This window comes from Microplitis mediator, chromosome 2 (genome assembly GCF_029852145.1).
Source record: "Microplitis mediator isolate UGA2020A chromosome 2, iyMicMedi2.1, whole genome shotgun sequence".
NCBI classification, from domain to species: Eukaryota; Metazoa; Arthropoda; class Insecta; order Hymenoptera; family Braconidae; genus Microplitis; species Microplitis mediator.
Window position 1 is genome coordinate 15,841,268 of NC_079970.1, and position 13,199 is coordinate 15,854,466.

Sequence of the window (13,199 nt, forward strand, 5' to 3'; positions counted from 1 at the left end):
CAGCCGCCCGTCCGGTACAGAACGAGTCAACCTACTCCTGAGATAATTATAATAATTTTTCCGATTTCAGAACCAGCAAGCAGAAAACCTAAATTTATATTTACAATAAATAATTAATAATTTATAAATTTGAATTTATTCGGGAAAAATTAATTAACTGTGGTTCGTGGTTATGGGGCCCACCGTTATAATAACTAAACTGAACATTTCAAACTTTCATTTAATGTTTTAATTTTAAATTACACGTGTTCGAATTTTAATTTTGTAATTCTGATATAACTAAACTGAACATTTAATATTTTAATTTTAAATTACACGTATCTGAATTTTAATTTTAAAATTCGAATATTACTAAAATGGACATTTCAAGATTTGATTTAATATTTGAATTTTTATTTTATACCTATTTTTCTGTGTCAATATATGACGAAGTATTTATACTGGTTTAATTCATACTAACACTTTTCCTTTTCTTTTTCTTTATTGTAAAAAAAAAATTGTTTACACCTTGATGATTGCGGCCAGAAGAGAGAGCGAGGGTTTTCTTTTGTTTCTGGGGCCCAAAATTTTTTTACCTGCCCCTCCATATTTTTTACTTTGGTCGGCGCACGCATTATTCTCCCCACTAAGATTTTCCTTAACAGGTATTTTGCTGTTCGCGTGGCTCATTGAATGTTATAAAATTTTATAAATAAAAAAAAATTATTTTGAAAATTATAAAAATTAATCGGACGTAACACTCGATTTTCGAAAATCGGGGTGAAAACCATAACTTTCCGAATTTTCCGAAAATCGACGATTTTCGTAGCGGGAAGTTAAAAACTAAAATTTTTTTTTTAAACACCCTCATAAACATGGGCTATTCCATGCCAAATCGAACAAGAAAATCCAAGAAGAAGAAAATCCAAGAAAATCGATGATTTTTGAAAAATTCGGAAAGTGATTGTTTTCACCCCGATTTTAAAAAATCGAGTTTTCATCAGATGTTGACGTTTTGAGGTCCTAGGAAGCTATTCTGACTATTTTCAGATTGATGTCCAAGTGTGTGTGTGTGTGTGTGTGTGTGTGTGTGTGTGTGTGTGTGTGTAGGTAAACTCTTTGTAACTTTTTAACTAATGAATGAATTTGGAAGGTTAAAGTGACAATCGAGAGAGCTTGTTGGCCATCAACTTTCTGAAAAATTTCAGATCATTTGATCAAGTAGACTGGAAAATATTAATGAATTACGAAAAAAAAATTTTTTGTTTTTTAGTTTTTTATTAAATTCTCAGATAAGACTTAAACGATCGACTTTAAAATCTATTCAGCTCTCGAACTTATTAAAACCCGTCGATTGCCGTGTTAGCCATCTCAATCAGTTAATTTGTTCGAGAGATATTGCGAGAGAAAGAAATGGTAAAAAACAATTATTTGCGAATATCTTTGAAATAACTCAACCAAACAATTCCAAAATATATTTAGCTCTAGAACTCAATAAAATACGTCGACTGCCGCCTTAACCATAAAAATCGGTCAATTCGTTAGCGAGATATCGTGGAAGAAAGAAATGTTAAACAAATTTTTTCGGAAACCAACTCCGAGGGGGGCTGCGGTAGGGTCAAAGTTATTTATACTCCCGTTCTATCATTTTGAGACTTACCGAGTTGAACTTTGGCACATATGTTTCTCACATTCTTACGAATCTAACATCACCGGTATTTATTTCGGAAACTTACTTGAGAGAGGTTGTGATGGGGTCAAAGATAATATGTTCCTGTTTTTTTATTTTGTGTCGGGGTGACCTAATGTTCAACTGACGGGTCAGCAAAAATTAAATTTCTCGCCCTTTCCCATCTGCGCATCTGCCCTCGCGTCGATTAGTTTGCCGGCGCAACGGTAGGGGATGGGTCTGCTGCAGCTCGTCGCCAGACGACTTCTTGTTTTAGAATTAATTACAACCTGCTAGTCAAACTGAACAGTCGTTCTGATCTTTTCGATAGTTTTGAATAGAGAGTGAGTTTCATAGTCAGGCAGACGCCTCAGAAAAAATTTTGTCAAAATTGTTGGTGAGATTTATCTATCACGTTTGGGTCCAACGTCGTTTGATTTGCACTTCATTCCACGTTCACTGCTAACCTCATCATGGCCAGGCACCTGGGACAGGTGGATGTAAGTTTTTGTTCTCACTAAGATAAGTTTGTCAAACAACAGTTGAATTGTTGAGTTAAATTTCGTGCATCGTCTTTTATAAAATTGCATTTCATTTTATTGCTTCTGATCTCGGGTCTCAATACACGAGAAGAATCGTTTATTCAACAAAATTTTACTGTCAGGGTATTTTCCCCTCGACACCTGAAAATCCATTGTAAATTCGTAGCCTGTCGAACGTCACTTATATAAAATTTATTAAGAAAAGTTCTCGGTAATAAGTTAAAATAAATTGAGTGCGAGTATTCGAGGTCTTGAAGTTTAGTGACATCGAGTACAAGACGCAAATTTCGGCGCATGCGCAGTAGTGCTCTTTTGAGTAAAGTCAGTTGTAATTTGTTATATATAATTTATAAGAAAGTAAAAAAATTTTTTATTTTTAGTAAATAAACAAATCAGTGTTGAACTGAAATAAATTTGGTTGTAATTAAATTTATTTCTTAGCATAAGTTTTTCCTATCCTAGTCAAGCCACGAACTTGGCTACGTCCGACATCAACGAACCCAGTGTCCAACTACTGCTGGAGATTACTAAGAAGGACTGTCCGAACTTTCTGGTACGGGGAAGCTAGGGCATACCCTTACAATATCGAGACCTACAGGCTCTACCTACAGAGATGAAAGTTTATTATGACATGTAGGCCATAATAAAAATAAATGAATAATTTTTTTCGTCCGATCATTATAATTATGATGTCATAATTTATAATTTGAGTGTATGTTATTAATTTATTAAAACTTATTACGATTATGTGAATACGATTGCAAAGGAAGTCACAAGTAGAAGCCATAGTTATAACAATAACTTAATCATAAAAAAAAAATCATCACTAAACTTTAATATACGCCCAATGAAACGGGTGAGTAACGGCTAGTATATATATATATATATATATATATATATATATATATATATATATATATATATATATATATATATATATATATATTCATTTTACAGTAATATTTTTTTACTATAACTTTAGAATAAAAGATGAAGGAAAGAAAATTGAGAAAATGAAAGGAAAAAAACATGAAATAACTTTACAATGCTTTTCTTTTAGTTAATGGCCGTTCTAGAGGCATAAAAGGGTGTGTATTGCAACGAGAAATTCAGTCGACCGACATCTCTTTTACTCTGTATTGCTTTCTCGTTTTCAAAACGACGTCACACGAAAACACTTTTGGCGTCGAGCCGAAAAGTCTTTTCTCAATACTGAAACTATTTTTCTATTGCAGACAGTTACCGACAAAGAAATAATAAAAAAGTGTGATTCAAAAAATAAAAATCTAATATTTCGATCTGAATATCAAATTACTTTTATTAAGTTTTGACCCGACCCCCTTCGATTTCGCTGAAACTTTTTTATCATTTTTTATCCTACCAAAGACATTTTCCTGAATTTTTTCAGATTTTTTTACCCAACCCAAAAAAAGTTACGAATTTTTGAAAAAAACCGCTCTTTTTTTTTAAATTGCTATAACTTTCTCAAAAATTAATCTTTTGGCACTTTTTTTTTTTCTTAAAATTTGTGTTTTTAAATGTAGTTTTCAGAACAAAATACGAAAATTTTTTCTGAAGTCATGATATAAGAAATATTCTTTCCTCTTAAGGAATATTCTTTTCTCTAATTTTCGCGTTTGTCAATTGAACTATTGATGATAGAACAAAAAATTTCGTACACATTTTTTTGTGTATCAAATTTGCAACAAAGTTGTAAAGGTGAAAGTTACAGAACTTGCTAGTTTTTATTTTTATGATTTTTCAACTGTCATGTAATATATTAATGATAGATATAAAATTTGAATAACAAATGTAAAGTATACAGGTGACAATATTTGGCCTAAAAAAGGCCGAAACAGCTTAATTTGGCTGAAATCACGCCGAAATTCTAAAATTTTATTGAAAGAGGCCGAAAGTTGACCAAAAACACGCCGAAAATTTTTTAATGTTATTAAACAGGCCGACAAAAGGTCGTAAAAAGGTCCAAAAGATTTTATTCTTCTAAAAGAGGCCGAAAATTGGCCGGTATTGGGCCGACAACTGAATCGGCCTTCTTTTGGCCTATTTTCGGCCAGAATGTATTTTTTTTCAACAAAATTATCAGGTCGATTCAACTGTCGGCCAAATTTAGGCCTGTTTTCGGCCAAAGATTTTTACTCACTATAATTATATTGAATAAAAAAATATATATTCTGGCCGAAAAATGGCTGAAGACAGGTCAATTCGACTGTCGGCCAAATATCAGCCAAATGTTGGCCTGTTTTCGGCCAAAGATTCTTACATGCAATAATTTTATCGAAAAATCTGGGCGTCGGTTGACCCTGCGGGCCAGGCCCAAAACTTCCCGCTATTTTCGAGCTTCTTGACCTCGAAAACATTGTTATGAATACATTTTCGAGCTCTTCGAACTTGAAAATACTCTTGTATGCCATTCTTTTCGAAAAAAAAAACGTTTTTTTAGCATTTCTTCCTCCCACGATATCTTACGAACGAACGAACCGATTTCGATGGTTGAGGCGGCAATCAACGTATTTTATTGAGTTCTAGAGCTGATCAGATTTTGGAATTGATTGGTTGAGTTTTCTCAAAGATATGTACAAATAACTGTTTTTTACCAATTCTTTCTCTCGCAATATCTCTTGAACAAATTAACCGATTGAGATGGCTAAGGCGGCAATCGACGCGCTTTGAGTTCTGGAGCTGATTATATTTTAAAATTGATCGTATATATCGCTTCTCAGAAATCAATAAAAAACTAAAAAAAAAAATTTTTTTTTTCGTTATTCGCCAATATTTTCGAGTCTATTTGATCAAATGTTCTGTAATTATCAAAAAAGTTGATGGCCAACATGCTCTTTCGATTGCTGCCTCAACCATCCAAATCGGTTCATTAGATAGAATGTTATAAAGAGTTTACATACATACATACACACACACACACACACACACACACACACACACACACACACACACACACACACACACACACACACACACACACACACACACACATACATACATACAGACACTCGGACATCATTCTGAAAATAGTCAGAATAGCTTCCTAGGACCTCGAAACGTCGACATCTGATGAAATTGCGACTTTCGCAAATCGGGGTGAAAACAATAACTTCCCGAATTTTTTGAAAATAATTTATTTTCTTAGCGGGAAGTTAAAAAAATGTATTCTGGCCGAAAATAGGCCAAAAAAAGGCCGATTCATATGTCATCCAAATATCGGCCAATTTTTGGCCTCTTTAAGAAGAATCAAAATATTTCGGCCTTCTTACGACCGATTGCCGGCCTGTGTAATAACATTAAAAAATTTTCGGCGTGTTTTTGGTCAACTTTCGGCCTCTTTCAATAAAATTTTAGAATTTCGGCGTGATTTCAGCCAAATTAAGCTGTTTCGGCCTTTTTTCGGCCAAATATTGTCACCTGGATCCTTTATATTTGTTATTCAAATTTTATATCTATCATTAATATATTACATGACATAGTTGAAAAATCGTAAAAATAAAAACTAGCAAGTTCTGTAACTTTCACCTTTACAACTTTGTTGCAAATTTGATACACTAAAAAATTTGTACGAAATTTTTTGTTCTATCATCAATAGTTCAATTGATAAAAGCGAAAATTAGAAAAAAGAAATTTTGTGAGGCTGTATCTTTGTTGTTGTTAATTATATGAAAAATTCAATAGAACTTTTTTGATATGGCATCAAACGAACTACAAAATCGCCATTTAACTTTTTGTTCTATCTCCAATAACTTAGCTGCAAAATGCAGAAAACGCGAAATTTTAGAAAATTAAAATTTTAAACATCCGTAGAAACTCAAATATCGATAATTGACATTTGACTCAATGAAATTTTTTGTCAAAAACTTAATGCTAAGAAAGACCTATTCATTCATTTTATCGATCAAAACTTTCTTCCCAGCTTGCAGGAGAAAATACTGTTAAAAAACTTTTTTCACGTGTTATTTAAATGCGAAATCTTAAAGTTTCATGGATGACATCTTAAAATTGAAATCAAGAGCTGTCCTTCGGACCGAATTTTTATTTAGATATATCCAATGATATTTTGAGGTGAGAGTAGAATAAGAAATATCGATTTTTTTTGGCACACTTTTATATATATAATTTCCTCATTTATAGCTATTAACAAGTAGTAATTTATTCAAATTGATAAACTTTATTCAACTTTAGTCCAATTAATTAAGTTTAATTCTTTTGCGCGCATAACTCACCTAATAACAAATAATTAAATATAAAAACGACCAAGTTACTTACTAAGGATTGATATCCAAAATTATACAGTTAATAAAAAATGAAAATATTGATTAACATACTTTGTTGCACAAGGATGTGTATTACATGGTAATATTGTTTTCGTTGGTTTTTTATCAAGATCACATTTTCTTTCATCAACTGTGCTGTCATCTTGAAGCAATTTACAAATTGCTATGGCCATTTTAAAACCTAGTATGGAATAAAAAAGTAAAATTATATTAAAATTCTTTTATTATATTATACGTCTCATTCTCGATGATAACTTGTAGTACTGATTATGTGTAAACCTCACAACGTTTGGAGTTAAAATTTAAAAAATTTTGGCACGCTTTGTGCCATCTATAAGATATTCTTATCTGTTACCGACTGTTGTTTCTCATATCTTTTCGTTGTGCGTAAAGCAAACACGTTTACGAGTATCATTAAAGCTCATTAACAAATTAAATTTCAACGATCTGACTATTCAACGATGAAGAAGAGGAAGCACTCGAGATCATCATCAAGGGAGAGGAAGAGACATAGAAGTCGAGATCGATCTGATGAAAGATTGCAAATAATGCAAAAATAATAAAAAAGGTCTACCAGAGAAAGAGAATATACCTCCATCTGAGATAAAATCTGATACTGGTGATCAAAAAATTTATAGCTTAAAACATTCCACACGAATATTTAAGCATAGCCAAAAATATCCACACGATATTTGGCTGGCCATACTCACGACTATGTTCAACAAGAACAAAATTAACTCTTGAGTTGCACAATAAGTCCGGGCCTGTCAGTAAGACAAAACAATTTAGCTCTAGTAGATTATAATTCTTATTGGAAGAATTATTTTTACTGATTTATCTCTCCTTTTTCCTGTCCTCTGTTTGTACACGCAGCTCTAGTGAACACAAATGAAGTTGTTACTTCAATCGCTGACAAGGAACAGGACAACAGCGAAGCTGTAGACACGACAGGAAAAACTGAGAGCAACGAGAAGACAGAGACTACAAAAGACTCAGCAGCTACACTGAGAAAAATAAAATACTTTTATCAAGAACATTTACTTGAGACAAAAACATATATTCTTGATAATTTTCAAGAATATATAATTTTGTCTCAAGAATTCGTAGAATTGAAGGAAATAATTTTCATTTAATTTAAGTAAAGCTATTCTTTTGTTTACTAATAATATAATATCAAATTCATATAATAACAAAAATAAATTTGATGCTCTTTTCTCAAGAAATTGATAATTAATAATAAAAAAATAAATGTTTTGAACGGATTTCTTGAACCAAGAAATTCTTGTTTGGAAAATAGTATTTTTTTTCTCGATGTATGGAGGAAATTTTAAAGATTTTAGGTCATGACTCCCTCATCAAAATAGCTAAAGATCGACTTCCAACCGGAATTAGTCACTACATGGACTAAATGGACTAGGAAAGGATTTTTGTTTACTGAAGCTCCTAAAGTTAACCGAGAATTTATGCCGGTGCTGTCTGAAATTGCTGTCAAGAGGGACAAGCACTTCCTCGAAACCAAAAACATTGTGGACTCCGCATTGTCTGCGCTAGGGGCAACAATATCGATGGTTCTAGACAGAGAGTCAAACGAAATCGACCAAGAGAAATTTCTCGAATATTTGTCATATGCGGGACAACCACTGACGGACGTATTCCTTCAACAGTCTGTTGCCAGAAAGTCATTCATTACACTTCTGCTTTTTAAGTCTATAAAACCAGCGATAGATGCCTCTAAGGCAGATGAATAGCTCTATGGAAACGATTTCACAGAGCAAGTGAAAGAGGCTAAGACCATAGAAAAGATAACAGCGGGCATAAACGCTGCAGATAAAAAAACAACAAAATCAACCTGGTCAAAAAACAAGGATCAGGGAAACAGGAAGAACCCACCTGCAAGGTACAAGCAGGTGGGTCAATTCCAAAAGAAACCAACGATCAAGTTCAGGAGCCGCACACAGAATATGCCCCAGAGCACACCACAGAGCTCGTCGAGACAATACAGCAAATCGGAGGGCCAGTACACGCTGAGAAAATAACTAACCCGGTAATTTCAGGTAGACTGAAGTATTTTGTCCAAGAATGGGTAAAAATTACTTCAGATCAATCTATTATAAATTGTTTGAGAGTATACCAAATACCTTTAAAGGAGCCACCATACCAAGATACTCCACCACCTGAGTATCGTGGCAATGACAAAGATTTAGAAATTACCGAATCCGAAATCAATAAACTCTTGAAAATAAGAGCGATCGAGCCATGTGAACCTACACCTGGACAGTTTCTTTCCTCATTCTTTACGATTCCTAAAACAGATGGACCATATAGGTTTATTATAAATTTTAAAAAATTAAATAAATTCATAGATTTGGTCCACTTCAAAATGGAAGACATTCGAGCAGCAAAGCAGCTAGTTATGCTCAATGCCTACCTAGGTTCTATGGACCTTAAGGACTCTTTTTATATGATCCCAATTCATAAGAAATTTAAAAAATACTCAAGATTTGTATTTTTAGGCAAGTTATTTTAATTTACTTGTCTTCCATTTGAGTAAGTATAAGTTCGTACATCTTTACCAAGATTATGAAGCCGGTAATGAATTATCTCAGGCGTCAGGAAATATTACTTATAATATATCTAGACGATATATTGATCACGTGTCTATCATATTGACAATGTTTACGGAATATTAATAAAGTGATTAAAATCCTGAAAAGATTGGGCTTAATTATAAATTATAATAAAAGCTCACTTATACCTCAAAACGTATGTAAATATTGAGAATTTAATACTAACACAAAAGATTTAATTTTAGAATTAACAGATAAAAAGAAAAATCAAATAATATCTTTACTTATAAACTTAAAAATCGGAAATCGGTATAAGATACGCGGAATAGCTTATATATTGGGTGTTTTAATGGCAGCATGTTCGGCGATAGCTTATGGTCCGGTTTATTGCAAGAGATAAGAGCGAGAAAAATGTCTTGCTTTAGCCATAAATGGCAATAATTATGAATCAGAAATGTTGGTAAAGGAAGAGCTAGCAGAAAATATTACGTGGTAGATTAAAAATGCTCAGATTGGGATAAATCCAATCAGAACTCAACAATTCACACTAGAGATATTCTCAGACTCCTCCTTAACGGGTCGGGGTGCACACGGTGAGAAAAAGAGTGTATTCGGGTTTTGGAGCCAGGAAGAAAGAAGACACTACATAAATTATTTAGAGCTGCAAGCTGCTTCCTTTGCATTAAAGTGTTTCGCTTTACACCTATCAGGGAAATAAATATTGTTACGATTAGAAAACACCACTGCCATAGCATATGTAAATAAGATGGGTGGGGTACAGTTTCCTCACTTGAGCAAACTTGCGCGAGAAATTTGGTTATGGTGCGAGGATAGGACACTCTGGGTTGTCGCGTCATACATACCATCAAAAGAGAACGTGGAAGCAGATGCCGCTTCTAGAATCACTAACATGGATACTGATTAGGAGTTATCCCAAAGCTATATTTTTATAATGTTCAGAAGAAGTTTGGTCCATTTACAATAGACCTCTTTGCATTACGAACAAATAAAAAGTGCGAAACATTTTGCTCTAGATTTGCAGAACCACAGGCATCATTCGTAGATGCATTAACGATTCCATGGAATAATACGGATTTCTACGCGTTTCCTCCATGTTCTCTTATTTTAAAGGCTCTAAGGAAAATAATTATAGATAAAGCAGAGGGTATAATGATTGTACCAATGTGGTCAACAAAACCTTGGTATCCTTTCTTCAATTCTCTTCTTATTGAACCCCATTTGATACTGGAGCCTAACAAAAATTTACTAATTTCTCCTTGCAGGTCGAAGAAACACCCACTAGCATCCAATCTCTCTCTACTAGTGGGGAAATTATCATGGTGAGCTTTATCAGAAGGGGATTAAGCCAGGACATGTTTAAATCGCTCAGTCCAGCTACGAAAAAACAATACCAAGGCTCATTAAAATTGTGGTCTCAATTGTCTATAGAGAATAAAATCGACATGTTTAACACAAATTCGACTGATGTCATAGCCTTTTTAACTAGAAGATGGCAAGACGGCGCTAATTGTAGTACATTAAATACATCTAGGGCAGCCATATCTTTAACATCGATACAAAAGATCTCTAAGGATGGCCAAATTTTAAGATTTATGAAAGGGATATATAAACAAAAGCCTCCAACTTCAAAATACGACTGCACATGGGATACACTCCCAGTATTGTAGTATCTCGTGTCGCTTCATCTACTTAACAGCCTGACTACTAAGGAAATTGGAGAAAAAGTAGCCACTCTGTTAGCGCTAACGACTGCGCAAAGATTACAGACCCTAGCATTGATTGATATTAATAACATTAAATATTTAAAATCAGGGGTCACCGTAAAAATTCCAGAGCCAATTTTATTTTAAAAATAAACCTGGCATGTACATGGCATCAATAATTAAAGAATACCTAGAGTATTGGGACCTTAGAATTCTGATACGCTAATTGGTGGTTAAAGCTAAAACTACTCAAAGTAGGCTAAATCATGAATGTTTACATGTGTCTATACGTCTATCAGCTGATATAAATAGTAAATACTTAATTATTGAGTTTTTAAGAATTGAAAAATTATTTTCGTTTAATTTAAAAAAATTTATGATTTATAAACATGTGATTTCCATCAACAAAAATTAAAAGTAACATATATTGTTTGCATGGTTGTAAAAGTCGTGCTTCTAAAAATGACAGTGTTCGTTTTTTCATATTCCTCGAAAAATTGGAATCGTTGTGACTTTAAAAAACAAATAGGCTCAAGAAGAAAAATTCGGCCGTTTTGATATTTTCTGGTATAAATAAAACAGTTTTGCTACCATACACTGACATGAAACATCAAACCAACTTAACAAAAAAAACTCATAGCCACGGTTCTTCCACCTTTGAAAATTTCACCATTTATTTTATCCAGATCATCTCGAATACTTGATGATTAAAGACAAAAAGTAATAATTTTTAAACAATTATTGTCCTCATTAACCTTACCAAACTTCAACAAGTGTCTGTAATTTATTATATTTTCATTGCCGGTAAAATTTTTTACTTTGAGGTGCTCCACTAACAAATTAACAGATGGGATGAATTAAAACATGCATTATTTACTATAATAATCTTTTACACATAATAATTTAAATAAATTATCAAAACATAAATAAGCCAGTAGATTTAATATAGTAAACATTCAAAGCAGCCTACTTTGAGTAGTTTATTTCTTGGCCACCAGATGACTAATATCTAAGCCACGCCCATTCTAAGGTTCCAAATACAAAGGACTTAAGAGCCCCAGATAATTCAAGGCTATTGATATCTACAATCAAACCGCACGAACCAGTTTCAGCACAAACTCTGGGACATTGGATGAAGGGACTACTAGGGAAATCAGGAATTGACACTAAACTATTCTCAGCTTACAGCACACGGCACGCCGCAGTGTCGTCAGCTTACAAATTTGGAGTCAACATCGACACCATTCGCCGTACAGCAGGATGGACAGAACGATCAAAGATGTTCGCAAAGTTTTATAATCAACCGATTCATGTGTCGAAAGAGCAGGTTGTACGTGCAATTATTAACAATAAAAATTAATACAGTCAGAATATAGTAATAGTTAATACTAAGGAAATAAAATAATAAGAGTAACTAAGATTGCAAGTTATTTACACTAAACATCTATAAGTTATCATCGAGAACGAGACGTGTAACATAATTGTACGATGAAATGAGCCCTTACGGGTGAAGTTCAATCGAAATAATGTTACACGTCTCGTTCGAAGATGATCAGTCCCTCCCTATAGAATCCCAACTATTTACCCGTGATCATTTTCTTTTCATTGCATCTTTTAGCATTACCAAGCACGTTATTCTTATTAACAAAAAAAAAAAAAAACAGGAATCTCTGAACAACATGAGGAACAACAGTCGGTAACAGATAAGTATATCTTATAGATGGCGCAAAGCGCGGCAAAAATTTTTCAAATTTAAACTCTAAACGTTGTGAGGCTTACACATAATCAGTACTACAAGTTATCATCTTCGAACGAGATGTGTAACGTAATTTCGATCGAACTTTGCCCGTAAGGGCTCGTTTGGTCGTACAATTATACCACACGATAATTACTTGATAATTTCTTTGAGAATCAAGAGGAGTAAATGATATAACAAGAATAAGATAATTACCACCACCGCAAGATTTAGAACAAGCAGATATCGATTCCAGGCTCCATGAATATCTCGACTGGCAAGTTGAACCATTGCCACCGCATACACCGCAAAGATCTTTCGTTTTACCACTGCCTACTTTCATATCACAGCCTACAATCTGTGAACAATAGAATGATTCATTTATTCATTAAAATGTTATAAAAAATATAATGTATGTAATGCAATGTGTAAGCTATTTTACCGTAGGACTAGTATCTTAATAGATTTAAAAGACGACACTGTGTCCTATATATGGGTCATTCCACCAAATAAAATTTTTTTTTAAGTGTGATCTCCGCGGATTTTGCTTAAATTTTGTGGAGTGATTCTCTACATCAAAATCAAAATTCCCTGACGAGTTGAGCTTTTAATATTAAGTACTTTTGTAGTGATGATTCTTGGAATTTTAACGATTTATTTTTTAGCTTTTTCATTAATTTTT

The 13,199-nt window shown here is 33.3% G+C and overlaps 1 protein-coding gene across 2 annotated transcripts in view; it reads right to left on the reverse strand.

Moving 5' to 3' along the window:
• LOC130664138 (protein madd-4) overlaps positions 1-13,199 on the reverse strand; it is a 328,261-nt gene that overhangs the window by 40,152 nt on the left and 274,910 nt on the right. For both annotated transcript variants that reach the window (XM_057463924.1, XM_057463923.1), the window contains exons 7-8: positions 12,734-12,875; positions 6,543-6,672 (exon numbers count right to left, since the gene is read on the reverse strand). In XM_057463924.1, the coding sequence (XP_057319907.1) occupies positions 6,543-6,672; positions 12,734-12,875 (272 nt within the window). The remainder of the gene's footprint in view (positions 1-6,542; positions 6,673-12,733; positions 12,876-13,199) is intronic.